Source organism: Ammospiza caudacuta, chromosome 6 (genome assembly GCF_027887145.1).
Source record: "Ammospiza caudacuta isolate bAmmCau1 chromosome 6, bAmmCau1.pri, whole genome shotgun sequence".
NCBI classification, from domain to species: Eukaryota; Metazoa; Chordata; class Aves; order Passeriformes; family Passerellidae; genus Ammospiza; species Ammospiza caudacuta.
The window spans coordinates 33,619,835-33,641,133 of NC_080598.1; the positions used below are offsets into that span (position 1 = coordinate 33,619,835).

The 21,299-nt window shown below is 36.2% G+C and overlaps 1 protein-coding gene across 24 annotated transcripts in view; it reads right to left on the reverse strand.

The window, feature by feature from the left end:
• Nucleotides 1-21,299, reverse strand: part of GPHN (gephyrin) — a 268,916-nt gene that overhangs the window by 73,598 nt on the left and 174,019 nt on the right. For all 24 annotated transcript variants that reach the window (XM_058807892.1, XM_058807902.1, XM_058807893.1 and 21 more), the window contains one exon: nt 16,806-16,940. In XM_058807892.1, coding sequence (XP_058663875.1) covers nt 16,806-16,940 — 135 coding nt within the window. The remainder of the gene's footprint in view (nt 1-16,805; nt 16,941-21,299) is intronic.

The following is a 21,299-nucleotide window of genomic DNA, read 5'->3' on the forward strand; positions in this document are numbered from 1 at the left end:
AAGCTTCATATTTTTAGAAGCATGCAAAATAAAACATTCATTTACAGCAAAAGTTATTTTCAGAATTTCTTAATCTGGTAAATATACCTCTTTTACCGCTAAAGTGAACATGTGTCATTTGAAGCAGAGAGGAAGAAGACAATAAAAGTTACTTTCGTGACAACCTACTAGTCTCAGCCAAGACTGAACTGAAAGTTCTTATTATCTTAACTAAAACAAAATCCCACACAACTGAGGTGAACCTTTTCAAATTGCAGTAACTGGCTTGTAGAAATCTCAGCAAGGAAACCAAAGATTGAATGAACCATGGAAATTCAACTGGGCTTTATGCTCTCTAGAGCACACCAGCAAGGCACAAGTTAAATTGTCCTGTTTGGTTTTTCCTGACCCACACAAAACAGAGAAATTCCTCTTCAAAAAACAGTCAACTGAGTGTTTTGTTTTTTCTACTTGTATTTGATTCTCAAGAAATCAATATCTTAACAATTTAAGTATTTAATTCCAATAGTATGTCCATTAGCAAAATACATTGGAAACATTTATGTTAATTTTTGCTTTCCTTCCCTGGTCTTATGGCATTAAAATCACATCCAGTTTGAACTCTCAAGTGAAACACTGTCACTACTGCTATCATGGGACTTCAAGAAAATCTGCAATCAATACTAGTATACAGACCAAGAAGAAACGGCCATTCTTAAATAAATTATGTCTCCTTTAGAAGACACATTCAATTAAAATATATGCAGTTGTAACTGAATTACTACATATTAGCTTCCTAATTGAGGAAAAAAAGAGCACCTCAATTTGGAAAAGGATCCTCATCTGAACAAAAACCATTGTGAGTTAGAGCAAAGATGCCTTCCCCAACATCCTGGTTAGGTACTACCATCCCAATAATAAGACAATCTAGAAGAACTGCAATTCATTTTATCAATTGGAAACTTTTAAATGAATAATAAATTTAGGTTTGTTTGGAAAATGAGAGATAGGAAAAATAAACGCTTATAATCTCACATAATGACATGGAACTAGGGCATTAAGAAAAGTAATACACAACACAGAAACTTGAGGAAAAGTTGTGACAGCAATAGGCACTGCCCTTAAGGGAAAAAGTTTTTCTTGCATTACTCACCAATTGTGGCTGCTCAAGTTGTTCTGGAGGTTTAAGATTCAGTTAGAAATGAGACTGGAGATATTACAGGTGCATATATCTAATATTATTTGGTCTTTCTTCAAAATATATGGAGAAATGCATACACAATGTGCACACTGTGGGCAATGAAGTTCTAAATGCTTGCATATATAAATTACAAGGAGACAGTCTAAGTCTAAGTCTTGCTTTACATCCCTGGCACAGTTAATATACATGACAGCATGTTTTCTACAGGAACATTGCAGAGTGCAACTTGAATGCTTCTCAAGGGATGAATGAGAATTACATGGGTATTGCACAAACAATACCACATCTGTTCTGGGAGTTAAATAGGGTATTACCAAGAAGGCAAGGGACAGCAGGAATGAACACCCATATCTTTTTCATGGCGAATACCACAAAAAGGAATTCAGGTGCATCCTTATCTTTCTCTGGTCAACCGTAGGAAGATCTAGAAGCTATAATTCAGAAAATGGCATGGATTATACATCCTTGTTTTTCAGAAACTCAGCTAACACAAGAACCCCATGACGGATGAACACTGGTAAATAGAAAAGATTATGATGAAAAATGTGTGTAAGTGATTTAAATCAAAAGTATCTATACCACAACAAAAATAGATAAGTGGATTAAAAGATGAGGCATGAGCAACACCAAGTAGTCATGGCAAAAATACTACCTGAAAATCCTAAGGGTTTGAAGGTGACAAAGGTTTTGAAGGGTCTGAAGGTGACAAATAAAGATACTTAATGTAAAGAAGGAAGAAGGGTGCTGTGTGGGGAACATTTTAGGAAACTAGGAGAGTATAATGCACTGACAGCTCATAAATGCATTATATTTACATCCCTTTCTTATTCACAATGGATTAGCAGCAGGAGTTAATAGCTAAAAATTAACTACAGCCATCTCTATCATTATATCTGAAGAACAAGGTGAAGTTACAGTTGGAGCAGAATGAGATAGGAAGCCAGTTGAAGAAAACTTCAGAAACAAGGAAACCAGAACCAAAGAGTGAGCAAAGAGGAATGCTCAAATATGGTTAGTGGATTTGTTAGAAGATGAGAGGAGAGAAAATGTTTTCTAAGCAGAAGTCTCATACTGTTTCAGTGTTATTCCACTACCTTCTACTTAATAGAGCACATGAGAAATTAACCTGTTATCTTCATCCTTGATTTCCTCCAGAAAGCAGAATTTAGAAGACCTAACCTTAAATACTTATCTAATGTATCTAATCTATTGCTTGTACTTGTCATAAAGGAAGAACAGCTCTGAACAATTATCTAATCTGAGGCTCTGCCTTTGCTGGATTTATTGAAAGGAAGAGTTCCACAAGAGGAGAAATAGCCTCAAACATTTAACACTATCCATCTTAGATGCTTTCTCCTTTCTGATAATATATTCCATTTGTGCGGCCCTAAAGTTTCCCTGCTTACATTCCAACAAAGAAACTGGAATTTTGCAGGACCCAAGTCTTTCACAAAAGTGTTTTCCCATCCACATTCACCAAAAATCCAAACCTCTGTCAGACTTTTTTCCAAAATCAGCACATGAATTGTTCATAATGACATCATCTTTTTGATATGATTAAATTACTTAATTCTGAAATTGAACAAATGCAAAACTCACAATAGAAATTTTTCACAGGAATAGTTTAAAAAGATGCCAAGTACCTTATTCAATGATCTAGGCATGCAATGGTGGAATTACGATAATCAAAAGTAAGAGATTATACTACACAACATCCAAATCAAGTTCAGATTATTTGCTGTACACATAAGAAAAACCTAACTGCTCTCCCACTTGATTACTGCTGCAGAGATCAAAAATGAATGGTGAATAAAGAAAAGCATTATGATTATGTGTGGAACGTCATGGAATCTGCAAAGAGATGTTTTGGCAGGTATGTTATACCACATATCCCTGACAACTTGTGATGACAAGCATTTTCTGTTTCCTTCCACAAACACAGTCCCTCTCAGTTTGTAGCCATTGCCTCTTTTTGCTGTCTTGGGGAATGTGCAGTGCAATGGAGTGAATATCCTCTACTGAATACCAAATCTTGAAACTTGCTCATGTTTGTCAATGTGAGTCCACATGCTGTTACGAAATATTTTATGAAGTTGTGCATTCCATGAGAAAATAAGACCTTCCTTGGGTTTTTTTTTCAGTTTTACCTGCCACTATTTGCTTCCAGTTACTGTTTTATCTCAAAGGGCAGGGCATCATGCTGAGAAAAGGATGATCAGTTTTGGAAATCCAGAACAAAATTGCACATGTGATGGTCCTACTTTGGTTCATTTCCTTCAGCAGAATTTCACAATATGCCCTGAAATTGCTTTTATTTTTTTTTTTTTACCTCCAAGGGCCATTCAACTAAGCAAGGAAAATATAGAAGAAAAACAATAGGATAAGCTCCAGTCCAGCTTGAAGAGGTGATTTGTGATTCAGTGAAAAGGTAGGTGGATGTATAAAAAAAATATGAAAATGATCCTAAAGATAAATGCATTAAGAGGATAAAAACCATACCAGAAGAGAAATTAAATATGAGTCAGCATATATTCAAACAGCCCCCACATAAAGGAGTTCTGAAAGAATACAACATATAAAGAACAGGGATTTTTAGAGGCCCTCAGGAATTTGTTATCAAAAGCTTGGAGATTTCTCCAGCTGATAAAGTGCATTCAACAAGAGAAGGAGGCCCAGTTGATGAAGAGAAACTACAAAAGCAATGCTATGCATATTATTATACCATTATGTTCCAAATAAATGTTCTTGAAATCTCTCCCAAGTCCTCACACAATTCATATTAACAGAGAAACATATCTCAAAAGTAACTTAACTGGCAATGATTTCACATCAGTTGGCCAGGAACAAAAAAATCTTATGTATTGGCCAGATCACATAAGGGAGCTGAATACAAAGGAGATTAAAACTTGGGAAGATGGAAAATGCATTTTCTGACCCTAAAGAATGCTAATTGAGTTCAAGGTATGCAACAAACTGAAAAGAAGTGAAGGGCAGTGACATCCAAGTAAGAAGAAAAAGAAAGAAACTGTAAATATTCCATGCCTAGCAAGAAGTAATTTCAATTAGCGAAGCAATTACATACTACTTCTGAACAACTTTGATGGTGGGGACAGTGACTGTCAACTTCCAAATATTATATAATACAGTACTGGTCTAGGTGGCATGATTTACAACCCTTACTTGCCCAATCAAGAGTGGAAAATTCTGACAGAAATCCAAACTTCAAGTTGAATTCTCTTCACTGATAAGAACAATGTTCTACATCAAGTGAGCAGTTTCTACTGCTAACAAAGAGCGTAATACATTTTTAATATAGCAGCAAATCAATTTAAGTTTAAAAATGCATTATGTATAACTTTTACATCCATGCATAAAAAATAGATTTGCACTTGAAAGTATTTTTACTTCTGCAGTTTTATGGCAGACAAACACCAATTAGAGGGGGCTTCTTAAATGGGGAATATTTCAAACAAAGGGAATACAGGCTCCTCTAACAATGACATACTTTCTCAACCAATAAACATAGTCATGTCTGTGCATTATACCACAGTTTGGCATAAAAGTTTTATTAACTTGATAACATTAAACCCTAATATTAAACAAAAGTGTAATGTATGTGAATGCTAATGGATGCCAATAAAACATCATTGATCATACCATCTCAAAATTTTGTTCACACTACCCACAATTTTTTTTTTCATATGGCCATTACTACTCACACTGTTCCATGTACAGATGTAGGAGTAAACACAGTGCAGGTGGAACAAGCAGTGGTAAAAAGTACAGCAATTTTCTTACTGTTTTCAAACTTGTATCATCACTAGATCGAATGCTCTGTTAACACACATAATGGCAAACATAATGTAACCATGTCCTTACACAAGAGACTTTGTGCACTGATAATTTTACACCAACATTTGTCAATTCTTTAAAAATATCTATTGACCTCAGTGAAATTTAATGCTCAGAAATAAAAATTTGATATGTAAATGCACAGCCAGGGCAAGACAGACTACAATAAATATAAATATTACATAGAGTATCTCTATTTGTAGTGACTTAAAGTCCTAAATCTCATTCAAGCTAGAAATCTGGGCATCTGAGAGCTTGGTCCTTACTGTCACTATAAAGTGAACAGTTGGACAACTCTCCTGTCACATGGCTAAGTTTGCAAATCCTTCTACCAGCTCAAGGCTGCCTTTCAGACACTTCTGCCTGACCACAGCCCTTCCTGTTCTCATAATGCTATTGCTGCATCCAAGCTACTTCCCACTCTTCCTCAAACACTCTAAGTCCTGCATTCCCATCACTCAAGAGCCACAAATACTGCTTTGGTCTATATTAGACCTTTACATCCAATTTCCCCTCAATATTTTCAATCCTCTCATTTCAGACCCATTTTATCATTTTTTTACTGTCTGCTGGCACATTTTGCTCCTCACCTATGCCTGCAGCCTCAGTGATTCTCTAGTTTCCCTACAAAAGAAAGCAGAATTCACACCTCATGCTCCGGTAGACTTTTTCAAGCCTATTCCTTATATGAGAAATCTGTCTTGGCAAGAAGAAGAGGTCATATTTAAGGCAAAAATAAAAACATTCTAGTCCTGGGTGGTGAAGTTCTGTATTCTTTTTATATACCTTTTCCAAACTGACAATTCACTTCTGAATGTGCTATTTTGCCTTACTATCCTGAACTGAACTTAAGTTCTAAAAGCTGCAGCAGATACAGGGTTATAGCATGTACAGTGGTGGATGCTGTCCTTTAAACACTTTTAGACACTAAGCTAGCTCCCATCAAAGCTATCTTCATGGTCAAGGAGAAAACTTTTGCACCAATGAAATCACTTAGAAGTGACCTGATGATGGGACAGGTAAAGCAAACCAGCTCTCTGGTAGGGTTATAAAGCAAATATCTGCTCTCTTTAACCACTTCTAGCACCAAAATTAAGAGAGAGATGTTTGCACTGGGGCTCAGTGTAACAAGGAGCCTTTCTGAAAACAGATGGGGACTTTAAAGGGAAGAGGACAAGCAGCTTTAAAGTTTCTGTAACAGCCTGCATTTTATCCCTTTGACTAGACAGGGCTGTGTGTAAACACATCTTGTCACATGTAATATCTGTAACAGCCTGCATTTTATCCCTTTGACTAGACAGGGCTGTGTGTAAACACATCTTGTCACATGTATTTCCCCACATTTATACATCCTGAGGAGTTCAATAATCGGAGGAGCAGAAGAGTTGGTAAGGATATTGGAAAAGGGTGTACCCACTAAAGGCACAGGAAACAATTAAAGCAGTGAGAGAACAGTATCAGAAGATTAAGTTAAGGTGGAAAGATCTGGTGTGCAATTCACTTAGCAGAAGCTTAAAACAATATGACCTATAAGTGGCCAAGTACTAACAACAACCTGGTAAATGGCCAAGGTCAATCTTTGTCCACACTATCAGTGCTGTTGGGTGAAACCATTGTCCAGTGAGGCTGTCTGCAAACTTCATAAAGCAAACACCGTGTTGCAAAGGACTGCCATGCAAACACCTAAGAACTCCTTGATAAAGATGCTCCTCACATTTTGAAAAACTATATATAAAAGAAAAAAAGGAGCTGTAAGAAATAAACTGCAATGGGTGGTGCAGATTTGAAAAAATACCAGCAGCTGGTTTGAAGTCTTGCCAAACCTGTTACTGTTTCTCACAGAATTATTTCCATAAATCTACTGTGAGTTAATCAAATGGGATGCCCTGTTTCCAACACAGGCAGTAGAGAGAAATATGTTCCAGCTGTAAGTGCTTTGAATGTCTCACCTTAAGGATTTCTGTTTTCTCATGGACTTTTTCCATATAGACTTTACTATTGCTAATTTAAATAAAAAGCAACATACTAAATTGTATGAAGGTTTCAGTAAATGTAAATATCGATAAATGCCTACAGAAATTCATATCCAATAATGTGCAATGATGGCATGAAAGCGATCAGAAATAGAAAAAATCACTTCCCTTCCTTTCAAAGAAATAAACATACTGTTGAAAATTAATTGAAGAAATCAAATTCTACCCTAATCATAAATGCCCCTTATAAAGAGATAATATATGTTTTGCCTTTAAAAATAAAACTAAATTGGTGAGCAAATTAAGGGCAATTAATTTCAGCATGTAAGACTTTGGAATGAGCTTGTTTTAAAAGACAAAAATGAGAGAACTTGATTTAATTAATGAAAATAAAATCTGAAATTTTTTACACATCCCTTTTGTCTGGCTGAGGAAAGAATACAAGCAAGGATTGTCCTATTTGAGTTAAAAGGCAAAAAGACAACTGAGTGCAGACTGACCAATGAGATAGTCAGATTATAAAACAAGGCTTGACACAGCTGTGCAGAAGGTAAAAACTATTTTTAGTTTGCTGATCTTTGATGGTATCACATATTATAATGTTAAATAATATTAGATATTGCTGAAAATAAGAGTTAAGATCATAGAACCAGTAGGTCCCATTTACTCTTAAATCCTCTATTTCCTAAAACCCTTTTCAATGGTGAAAATGGGCTTCAGAAACTATTAATGCACTTGCTAAAGAGCCTACCACTTGAAGGGAATTGCATATTTACATAATGAGAAAAGCAATATCTGTGCTTCAGTTTCTTGTTTCCCTCTCAAATCTTGCATCAGATTGATGTTACTCCTGTGATGAAACCAGCAAACTTTTACTGCAGATGATACATTAATCACTGGAGTATACATTCCTTGAAAGAGCTTTATTAGCCTAAATATCAATTTTGGCTCCTGGGAACACAACTGCCTGCTGCTAGACCACCTTCAGTTGCCTGTTGTGCTGGCTTTGGCTGGGGTGCAGATAATTTTTTTCACAATAGCTGGCACAGGTCTATGCTTTGGATTTGTGCTGGAAACACAGTCAACAATACAGGGATGCTTTTTCTTCTGCTGTGCAGTTCTTGCAAGATCATCAAAGCCTTTTCTGTTCCTCCCCACCAGCAAGTGGGCTGGGGGTGCACAAAAATTGGGGATGGGACACAGCTGGAACACCTGACCCCAACCAGAGGGATATCCCACCCCATATGGGGTCATGCTCAGCATGTAAGCCTGAGGGAAGAAGGAAGGTGGGGACATTTGGAATGATGGTATTTTCTTCCCAAACAACTGTTACAAGTGATGGGGCCCTGCTCCCATCAGTATGGCTGAACACCTGCCTGCCCATAGCAAGCAGTGAATTAGTTCCTTGTGTTGCTTTGCATGTGTGTCCTTTTGCTTTCCCTATTAAACTTTGTCTCAACTGACAAGTTTTCTCACTTTTACTCTTTTGATTCTCTCCCCCATCCCACTGCTTGGGGAGAGAGTGAACAGCTGCAGGGGGCTTGGTTGCCAGCTGGGGTTAAACTGCAAGAGTCTTTTTGGCACCATACATGGAGCTCAAAACATTCGAGATAATGACAGATTTGACTGACATGTGCTAGATTGCATTTATAGCTGCTATTTCTGTTCAACTAATAATCAGCAGGCTCCTGTGATTGTCATGGGGCTCACTTGCCTGTGTATTAGTCTAGTGCTCCTTAGTGGCTGCTTTTGCTGCTTGCTGTAGTGCTGTGTAGCCTCAAACCATCTCTGCCCCAGCCAAAACCAGCACATGTGCATGAAATGCAGATGATGATGATGATGATGATGATGCAAAACTGTAGAAGGATGATACAATATCAAACTGTGACACGCTGGCTTCAATAGCAAGGTAATATAGACCAGCATAAGAACCCTCCTTAAATGTCTAACAGATATATTAAGGGTGGCAGACAAAAGGAAGGAGATGTATGGATGGGGAAGCACCAGAAAGCATAGTGGAGGCAACATAAAAATGTTGATGGCATGCAGATTGGTAGTTCATTTAGTTCACAGCACTTCATGTAGCTTCTGGGGATACCCAAGCAGTAAAATCAGACAACCTAAAATAATTTACAGACCAAAACAGAGTCGAGCTGTTGAGATGAAATCAGAATGATAAAGAGCACATTTACATAAGGAGAACACAGTATGGCAAGAAAATCTAACATATTCAAGAAGTGGAACCAGATGGAGAAACAAATATCCCCTTTACTGTTAGGTTCTAAAGAGTATAAAAGATGTATCCAACCCTGACTTATAGGATACTGGCATAAGAAGGATGCTAGAGAAGTTGTAGAGAAGGTCATAGCTGGTGCTCCACATCCTCTCTGTCATTTCAAGCTATCCTGACCAGACCAGCTGGGTACACTCACATGGATTCTGGACAGACTACTGAATGCATGTATCTTTGTGCCTTTGAATACATAGATATTAAAGGGTGAATTAAACCCTTTTTGTTCTAAAATAGCATCACCTATCTCTCCTGGCACTGAACTTTGCTACACCATCATTAAATTGTTTAATAAAAAAGGACCAACAAGAAGACTGCTGTTTATCCTTACAGGTACATTTTTAAAACTGCTGATTTTTTCAACAGAAAAGAACACAGCAATAAATGATGTGGATTATTTATTATGTCAAGAGTTAGTGAAGGAACAGAAGCTGAGCTGTTACTTAAATGAGATTAATGTATGAATGGACTAAGACACTAAAGAAGAGGAACAAAAGAAAACCAAATTCCTACAGGCATAAGACTATATGAAAATTCAGCCTATAGGATGCACAACTTTCCTGTTGAAACCATTTTTCAGGAAGGAACAAGATTTAGTGAGTTGACATATGTAATAGGAACTAAGAGCCCCAAAGAAAAAAGACTGAATGGAAAAGGGAAGCCAATATTTTTCTGATGCCATCTTCAGCAAGACATAAAAATGATTATCAGGTGCCAACAATCTTAATAAGCATCAGTGAAAAAACCAGAACTAGATATACTGACAATGTAGCCTGAAAACAATTCTGTAGCGGTGCATTCACAGTAATTTCTAACTGAAGATGCTGGATAAAATCAAAAATAACTACATAGCTGTTGGTCAAAGAAACCCAAACCATTAAACAAACCCTAAAACCCTCATCTTGTGTTCCATCAGAATTCAAACTGGAGATTTGTTTTGGATAGGAACTGAAAAGATCTCAGTAAGGCTTCTAAAGTGAGAAGAATGCACATCTTCTCTCGATCTCAAAGAAATGACAAATTGAAGTTACCAGAACTTGAAAATAACATTTGGCCTTGGAAGAGAGCATACTAAGAAATGAAAACTCTTGCTCCCAAAGTTAATTGAAAAGAACATTTTAAGGAGGAACTGACAATCTGACGCAGTGCTAGTATACAGAGACTAGAACTCATGCAATGCATATGTGAGCCAGGATGTATTGAAAGGTTGTTCTCTTCTGAAGGAATACATGTAGAGAATTGTTACAATTTGAGAAGAAAAAGTATTTCTAGGGAAAGACTGAGTAACCTTTTCTGACCTGTTTGAAATTTTTCACTGGACGCAGGAAAAGAATGAAATTCTGTAGCTTAATAAATATCAACTAGTAATTAAGACATACAAATGTAGAGAAATTTTGCACATTAGAGCTTCTTTGTATGATTCAATCTGTAACAAGTCTGAAGAGTAGCTGATTCTGCGACTGCAAGAATTGTTCTGGATGTTCTGGATATGAAGCTAATTCCCAGCTACTCTAAAATAAACAGTTCCTCAGCATGACTAAGGGAAGAGAACTATATTTTGGTGCTGCTATACTATTTAATACCAACTCCAGGTATGAATAAATAAAGTACTACTTGAAGCACACATATTCAATAAAGAAAGCTAAGACAAATAGGTAATTCTACTGAAAGCCAATGTTCAGCCTGCAGTTTACCCCAGTCTGTCTTCTCCAGAGTTGACTTGTTGATGAGTCTATTTTGGTACTAATAAAAATGCCCAGAAGACTATCCCTGAAGGTTTTGACCTTCCTACAAAGTGTATCTTCCATTTTTGAAAGGATTTTAGTAACTATGATGTATTTGGGGGATTTTTAATATCCTAAGCAACCAGATTGCTTCTTCCTTAGTTAAAACGTCTTACTCTTGAAGCTGCAGCATGCTGTTAACTACCAGGGTTTGTAACCAAAAAATAAGACATGCTAGGTCTGCATTATCCACATGTTTTGCCAAGAGTATACACTTTAAACAATGGGGGTAAAAGGTAATGAATATATGAAAATATTCTGGTATCTTAATTAGTAATTGATCTGAAAACCACTGCTGCATTGTGCTGAGAAGAACACAGGAGGATACAGTAGATTGATGTGCCTTAGGAACCACGATTCATTCTAAGGCAACTAGGCCACTTTCTACTCAAATACACATTATAATAGCATCTCTTTTTATTAAACATAATTTTCTGTAATCCTGGATTGTACATTGAAAAAAACTAAGAGGAAATTAAACCTAGAAATAACAATGAAAACATTGGAAGTTTTAGCAGGAACAAGTATCTAACTACACCTGTGTGTATTTTTAAAAGAAAAAGCAAGAAACCCTAACAGTGCTTGGAGTGTGATCTCACCTATGTAGATGATCCTAACAATGTGAAACATTCTTGGCACTTTTCTGTGCTCTTCAACCTAATCACAGCTAAACAGCCATGCCAATGCACTTGCTACTTACTCAAACAAGTTCCTACGTAGAAAAAACATCAGCTGTGCAAACTTCAAAAACAAAAACAAAACAAAATTCAATTGGAAATTTAACGTACGCATTCAAACTTTAAAATACATTCACCTACTTGCCATATTTCACTTTGATGACCACCTTAAGGAGAAACAGTAAGTTTCAAGAAGAAAAAATATTATGCACTCAAATGAACACAAAATATCTACACTGTGGATATCAATACAGCTTACTAAAACACACCTTCACCAGCATCTTATTATTAGCTAAGAATTTCTGGTAAGGAACCTGATTTTTCTTTTACTGTTAAATATTGAACATATCTACTGAAAAATTTTTAACAACAAAAATTGACAAAAACTTCTTGCCGACTCCACATGCTCCATTCTGCTAATCTGCTTACTTCACATAGCAATTCTATATTGAAAAAATAATAGACTGAAAACATAAATATTAATTAGATTTATCATTAATTTGTAACTCATTTGATTGTGTGGATGTCAACGGACACATTTCACATTAAAGTGGTGGATCATGACAGATAATTTTTTGTTAGCAGTAAGCATAAGAAATTACTGAAATCAGTTTGGGTTTTTTTGGTCACAGAAACAACTTTCATCAGCATTTTTTTTCCCAAAAATCTTTATTTTCCTAGGCTGTTTCATTTCAGATATTCTCTGCAACTGGAACATTTACATAAATTACATGGGTCATTCTTTCTACATTGGGAATATAAGGTCTTTAGGTGAATATCTACTTATGAATGACAAAGACAATAGTTTTTCATAGGAAACAGAGTAACAGAAAGTGACCAACTAGCAGAATTAAATGTACTGTTACAAAGAAGGTGTTAATGGATGGAGCAGTGGATAGGTGAGATGACTGTTTTGTAAGACTTGAAAAAATTCTGAAGAGCAGCCTTGCTTTCTCATTTTAGCTGTAAAATAGAGCCTATAGACTTTTATTACACAGGAATTAAAAGTTATCTATTTCAACTACAAATATGTAAGGATCTAACTTACTACTGAGGGTTTTGTCTGGTTCAGTGTAACTAAACAATGGATAGCTAGGGAAGGGACAGAAAACAAGCAAGTAAAGTAGAGAGAGACTTTCTCTTAAGTAAAATGTAAGGAGTGAAGGGAATGAAGCAGCAAGATGGAAAAAAACCCCACACTGTCATCTTAGAAGTACTATAACAAGTTCCTTAGGATCCTTTACGATCAAAGATAACACTGGAAGAAACTTTGCACCTTGAAGTGAAAGAACTGAACATCAGTGAGACTGATGATCTTGCAAAGTGAAATACTTTGAACATCTCTTGTCACTGAAATGAATTCCTGGTGATAATTAAAAACCTGTCCTTGGCCTTCTAAATCTACTTCCTTTGACTTTGACATGCAACATTGCCAAAAATTAAGTAGTGATTATATCATATATGTATGGGAGAAGTGAAGACTTCAACTTGAAAACTGCAATTTTCTTTTATGTTCATATGAACCCCCTAGGAGTAGAACAAAATTCAAAGTTTGAAATAATGACTCAGTCATTTATTCTGGATATATTCTTTTGAGTTATCTGAATTTATGGATCAAAGGTTTTATACCGTAAGCTTAAAAAACCCCCAAGAATCAACAGTAATGCAAATATTTTAAAAATTCTCCGTATTTCTAAAAGTATTTTACCCTAGGTATCCCTACTGCTTTTGTGTCTGAAAAGAACATTGCATTTTACCTAATGAAAATGCCAAACCCAAACACAGACAAAAACATAGTGATGTCTTATAATCTGAGCAGCTTCTGGAATGACAAGAAAAACTTGTAAACCACACTGTGTCATCCTAAGCTTCTGTGAGTATTCAGCAAATTCATCTAATCATGTTAAGAAAGCCGTGAAACTTTTAAACAATCAAAACTATATTGAACAAGATAAAAATGTCACAATCACTATAAACTTTATGGTTGAATGATTGAAAAGGGAGGACTGTTAGTGCAGTTTTCCTCTGAGTAAAACTTGATTGCCTCTATATGCGAAATCCATCTACTACAAATATGGTTTAAATGCTCTTTGTGCAGTGGTTGATGTTCTTTGAAACTCAAACACAATTACAGAGAACAAGAAAGGTGTTCTACAGAAATTTATTAAAAGCTAACAGAAGCTGGTTTGCTTAGTCTTGGGGATGTACCTAATCACTGACATAGAGTAGTCCCAATGGCAATTTGTCTTAAAAACTTCCTACCTACCAAGAAATATAATGAGTTCTTTTAACAGGAAATGACATTTATGAAAACTGATTGAAATATCCAGGTTCCAACTCAATATTTATCATTTAGTACTTTGTTTGAAACAGAGATTTTCAGAAAACATGGATGATAAGTTGTAAACAGTAAAGCAAATTTGCAATTAAATGTTGTATTTTGTCTACATGATCTGCTTGCATACATAAACAGCATTAGGTTTTCCAAAATATGATAATGAAAATGTGCATTAGTAATCAGGAGCATTAGTAACCTGTTCTCCCATACCTTTTCTTCAATATCCTCATGCATTAGTAACCTGCTACTTACATTCATTTAACAGAGGTGCTCCCGTCATTGCAGAAGCTTGATTTTTTTTTTTTTTTCCTGAGACACACAGAGCTTTGTGTTATTCAGCAAATTCAGTAAGAGAGATGTAAGGGTTCATGTACACTTAGGACAAAAAAAATGCAACAAGAAAACAGTACAACAAAATAAACTGGAATATGCAGTTGACAAAGAAATATAGTGCCACTTGCTCTGTGGCTAGACCAAAAATAAGCATAATCAAAGAAATAATTTTTTTTCCCCTGACACTTCCTTTTCTTTGTTTCATGTTGTATATGCATGTTTTGGAGCCCTGAAATGAGTTCCTAAACCAGCAAATGAGCATATCGAAAAGATACACACTTACATATTAAAGAATCAAAATAAATAACTCAGAACATCACCTGGATGCTGAATTCTATTTATTTTTATTCTCATTAGTGTGTGGGGAAGAGGCCAGTATAAATTTAATTCATATTGCATTATTAGAAAGCTAGGATCCAAAAGGAAAAACAGAACAACTGAAGACATTTAGACACATTGATAATCTTGAAGAATCTGAATGAACCACATTTCTTGATAAATTCAGATGATGTTTGGAAACTTGAGGATGCTGTAAATGACTGAACAAAAATATAATGAGTAGTTTCTTTGTTTTTTTGAAAGTAATATATAAAATGAACCAAGAACTGTCTAAGTGGTAAAGAAGCTTATATGCAAAATCCAACCCCTAAGTAATAGGAACAGATGCCATCTTCTGTCAAGTTTATTTTCCAGTATGTTTTTTTAAATTTTCCCCTATATTGGCTTGTAACAAACCACCATCAAATACACCACAGAAAATATCATCTAGCTAGCTGTTGCATGGCAATTCCTGTCATAAAAGTGGTGTGGTCTCACACATTTTGAGCAAAACCTGATTTTGCAGTCATATGTGAAAAGCAGGTCTCAACATGAAATACCAAAGCATGATCTAATTATGAAATGAGCTCACCTCCACTAACTGCCCAAACACAGTTTCAGATTTTCAATCTTTTTCAAACTTCCAGTACATTCCTTCTCTAATCTCTGAATCTATCAAGAGAGTTTAGAGGACTGCATTCTGCTTCAGAGCAGATAGGCTTTGCTCCTTCCCATTGTGACAAACTTCCTGAAAATATATAGGAATCATCGAGAGCTATTTTCAGCAGAGCTGTCTCTTACTTATGCCTGTTACTTGCCCACCTTTGGTTTTCTTTGGACAATTTTGTTTTATCAATGGGCATAAGGCTCAGTGCAGCTTCTCTGTTTTGTCTTGCTCTTCTGCTCTGAGCATTGTAATGTAAAAAGCTCCATGTTTTTATTTTGAAGCTATCAGACAATGTACAATGTTTTAGGAAAAAAGTGAAGGAGGTGCTTACAGTTAGAATTTGCTGAATAATCTCTAAGAAAAGCAGACTATATAATGAAGCTCAAGTTTGCTGTCCATCAGAATAATTTTGATTCTATTACAGTGAAGGTAAGTACTGCATAAAACAATCCCATAGGTTAAACCAAAATATTTCTATGGGTGGTTGCCCATAAATCTTGTTTGCTGACAGAAAAGAATGAGACAGCAGGAGAGAAGAACTAGCAGATGCTGGTAATCATTTCAGCAAGCAGAATAAGCTTCAAGGATCATGAGTTAGATAAGGAAGAATGTTATTATTTGCCATCTGCTACTGGTTTATTATTATGTCAGCATCTGGTGCCACAGAAAGATCTCTGTGATGTGAACACACAAAGCAAATTTAGACAGTTTTCTTCTGCTGAAAGTAAACATTACAGGTCTTGCCACTGGTCAATTTGCTTAGCTTTTGATGTATGCTATTTAAAGCCTGATAAAAAGTAAATATATAGAGTTCACCTCAGTGATTAAATAGTATAGTCTAATCACTAAGAACTGAATAATAATCCCACAAGGTTGGCATTAAAACTTTCTTTCTATTAAATTTTGGCTGGTTTTTTGTTTCCAAATGTCAGGCAGCAAATATCTAAGTTTGAGCAAAGCCGGTTGGTTTGAAAGTCTTAAACTGAACAATAATAAAGTGGGGCACAGATCTGCCCCAGCCCAGGCTAGAAATTTGCACATATATTTTTTTAATAAAATACTGTTTCCTTAATGTTGTTTCTCAGTGGCAGGATTATCTATGTTCCTGGGGATACTGAAGGACGCTAAATACATTCAAGGTGCTAACATTTCATATTCATGATGGGTATTGCAAGAGATAACATGAAACTTCAATAACCATAAGGTGTTGGTGGACCCACAGGTTAAACTGTGCACCAGTACATGTGGAACGAGCTACACTGTCCTGCATTTATCTGTTATACAGAATGACAAAACCCTTGCATGCGAACCAACCTTGTTCAGCAGAGGCAAGACATTAATCTGATAGATTACAGGGCTGAGCATGGAGCTTGCAAGGCATAGATGTACTTACTTTTGGTGTTGGGCAGGATGCAGTGGAGAGGCGAGAGGTGGCTTGGGCACGAGGAGATTCTGAAGGAGTAGTACTGAGGGAGGCTGTATCACGTGGGAGAACCTGAACACCACGAGAGATGATGGAATCTGGAATCTTAAAAAGAAGAGAGGCGGAATTAATAGCAAAAAATATGCTGTATGTGAAACTTAAGACCTTACCTCAAAAACACAGGAATAGCCCACTCCTCAGTTTGCACACCTCCTCATACTCAGTGCTTGGCAGTGGTTAAGGGCATACTTTCCTAATTTCAGTAACAAATGCCTAAGAAATATATAAGGTCACATTCTAATTGAAGTAGCACAGAACATACTAGTTCTTCTGAAAAAACTATGAATCAAACATACTACAACAAGATAGAATAAGAAAACAATGGTTTCCTCTTAAATCTTTGTTTAAAACCCAACAATGATTTCTACCATGGCATGAAGGGAGGCAGACTTTCCATTCACTAACCAGGGGGAAATACTCTAAAAAGAAAACCATTTGCTAGAAATTTACTGAAGCCCTCTAAAGATACGTCATGCAATGAGAAAACTTCTCACAAGAAATGTCATGCATTGAGTAAATACTCTTTATTCCATGAAGACTTTATTTCAGCTACAAAAATTCTCAATGTAAGGCTTGTGCTGCAAAAGCTACAGGCCTCTCTGGAATGAGCGAAGGCAAAAGCATTAGAAACCACCATCCAAAGCCAACACCTGGTTTAAAATGCACTCTGTGGGGAAAAATAAAAATTCAGTCTTTTTTTACTTTCCACATAATATATTCGAGTACCAGTCAGGGAAGCATATCTCTCCTGACGAATGACTGGCAATCTGGTAACAATGGACGAGGAAAAGGCTGGGAAAATCAACAACTTTTTGCCTCAGTCTTCACTGGCAGCCTCTTCTCCCATACTTCTTGAATGGATGGACCTGAAGCCAGAGGGACGATCAGGCCCCACACTAAGGGATGATCAGGTTCATGACCACCTGAGGAACATGACCGTACATGAGTCTGTGGGACCTGATTACATGAATCCCAGAGTCCTGAAGGAATTGGCTGATGTAGTTGAGAAACAACTGTCCATGGCATTAGAAAAGTCATGGCAGTAGGATGAAGTCCCAGATGACTGGAAGTAGGGAACATTGCATCCATCTTAGAAAAGGGTAGAAAGGAGGAGCTGGGTACTACCAACCTGTCATCCTCAGCTTTGTGCCTAGGAAGATGACAGAACAGATCCTCCTACAGCCTTGTTAAGGCATGTGGAGGACAGGGAGGTGATTTGAAGCAGTCAGCACGGCTTCACTGAGGGAAAATCCTGGGAAAATTCTATCACAGCTAACCAGAAAATATAGACATTCAGATCTTTGAAGGAATATATACACACATGCATATTTTAAGATCTTTCTCCTCATTAAGAATTTCTTCATTCAGCCTGATGTTCATGTTCTAAGAGGAGCATCAGAAGAACCCTTGTGTCTGGGGAAAGTGTCAGTAGCAGACAATAAAAGGAAGCAAGAAAGGAAGGTTCAGTGTCAAGCCAAATCATGAATGTTGGGAATTTCCAGGCAGGATTTTTTTAATAAATGGAGATGTTGTTACCCAGTCTGCATCTAGGCATTTTAAGCATACTTGCCTACTAAGACTTTAGGGCATGTAGAAGCCACTGGTAAGTATGGCTTCCAGGAACAAGCCTGAATCCTAGCTTAAATAGGTTACATTTACATGTAACATGTAGCTGTTACATTTTTAGGGACATTAAGAGAGCTTTGTTGCTGGTCTCAGTATAGTTAAAATGACCAATCCTTATACTTGTGTCATTAAATACATGTCACTTCCCACCTCCTTGACTTCCTTGGTTCTCCTCCACAAATAATGACTATGTCTAACTTGGCAGCCTTGACTTAGAAACACTGGGTTACAATTTCACCATATCCCACCCTCCTCCTGTTTACAGTTTCTTTTGTTTCTAGCTTGTTTATAAGTTGTGTGAAAACAGATTTTGTTCTCAGAGTGCCACAAACTGCCTCCTTTCTGCTCTACCATGTTCCTAGACTGTTTTTTGCCAGTCAGTTTCTGTCAGCTCTCCTCAGAGGATCTTTCAAGGCTAAGCACGTGATGCTGCAATGTCCACTGTAAATTCTGAAGTCAGCAGAGTTTCTTTTCAATGTGGACAGCTATGCTGGGGATATCTTCCTCTTCAGAAACAGAACCTAACCGGCCTCTACATGGAGTATTCTGATTTGCAAATCACATCTCAGAGATGTATCTTAGAGGTAAATGGAATCAATGATATTCCAAATGCTCAAATGGTTTGTAATAGAAGCATGATTTCCCTTCTGTTTACTTTTTCTCCTGAAATCCGATCTTAAATTCATTAAAGCCCAAAAGTGGCTGACAGTCCCGAAGTTTTATATTGGCATAGATACTCCCTACAACTTTCAATGCTTCTTTTTAATGTCTATGGCTAAGGAAAATACAGCAAAAATACACTTTCAAAGGGCATAAAATAAAAAAAATGAAAGAAAGAATAGCTTCAAGTCTTCAAATAAGATACCTTTTAACTGCTCTCCTTTGATAAAAAAACTGCATGCATCTTGATATAATTGTGTAGGGGTCCATTACCCCTTTTATGTACTCCAAGACCCCACAACATGAATAACAATATTGCTTTTGGAAATGATATCATGAATCACTTCTCCCTAGGTTTACTCTGGGTGCTCTAGAGTACCAGATACTTCATACCAGATACTCATACCCTTCAGGCAAGAAACATTTTTATTTCCCACCATATTGAGCAATCATTGTTTCTACAATTTTATCTGATATCACCTTTTTGTAATAATAACCTCTTCTGCAATAAAGTGACTGATAGAATCCCAGTTTCCCCTGAACTGCATGTGCAGTACTAATTTTTGCCTGTGAGAAAATGAAAATTTAAGTAAAATTTCAGCCATGATATTAATCAGAAAAGAAGCTGAAGATTAAGGGAAAAGATGATCACAGGCACTTAATTTCAGTAAGAATTATTTCCAAATCACTACCTTTCAATAAAATGTAATTACCAGAAAATAATTAATATATAAACCTATCTAGATTGTAGAGAAAAATTTCTCACTGAGAGTATAAAGTTAGGTCACAGAGTTCAAATTTTGCTCTTTTTCTAATATGAATGTGCTGTATTGCTAGCACTAACATTCTCTTTGAACCACTACAACCTGCTGAATTTTGTGTATCTACTAGTATGTCTATTCCATTAACAGAAACATACAAAACAAATAATGTGACATGGGGAATTTCTCATTTTTCTCACCTACATTTAGAGAGTTTTTGAATTTTAATATTAAAAATTTAAATTTAGGCAATATAATCCTCTAATCAAGTCAGCTTCTTGTTAACTCTGTTAAAGAGTTAATAAACCCCTGAGAAATTTCTGTGTGTCACAGAAACCTGGAATAAAGAAGGGCAGGAACGTTACTGTATTTTGGACAGACTGTTTTTTAACTTTCACTAAGGCACACTGAGGATTTATGATTTGTCTCCCTAATATTTTTATTAATTTTTCATTTTCAAATAAACTGAATACAGAGCAGAGATCTCAAAACTTTAAACAGAGTACAGTGAAATTCTTAGTTCTTAGTGAAAATAGTTTCTGTTTGTACTAGCTGGAGTGGAAAACCTATTGCAACATACTGACAAAGACAGAAAGTAAAGAGAAATGGATGAAAGTGATGGAGAAAGATATTCACCATATCCATCAGTCATGGCTTGTACAATTTTCATCTGACCTGGCCTTTCTCTGGTGTACTTTTATTTTGGTTTAACTATTTCTGTCTTCATATTAGAGAACTTTGACAAGATCATTGATAAGAAAATGGAAAATATATGAGTTCTTTGTTCTCTTTTGCTCAGAGCTGAAACAAAGATTGACAATGATGGTGAGATGAGAAAACGCTCTCTAGATGGCAATTACTATGACTTTTATACAAGAGAAAAAATGCCTTAAAAACAAACAGAAAGTACAGCTTAAAAACCCCAATAACCTGTCAAAAAAATAACCACTTTCTGCTTTGAACTTGAAGATCTGATTTGGATTCTATAATGCATAAAACAATAACTCAAGAGTCATCTGCTAAAGAACACAGAAACATGTATGACAGTTTAACAGTGTTCTTCCTAGAGGCTAAATTAAGTGTTCTATTGGTACTGAGTAATTTGGTGCAAATTCTAGTTTAGTGACCTCAACTCAAAAAAAACCTCACCAAAAAACAACAAAATAACCACCCAACCATGTATATGTACTATATAGCTTTATCATCAGGTGTGTGAACTTTAAAGTTTTCACATTTCCTAAGTGACTTTTCAAGGGACACAGAAGCATGTTTTAAATACAGAGGCATTAGGCTATTTGATTGATGGTTTAAATTACTATTTGCTGAAGGGAACAGGTCCTTTATTACCATTCATTGG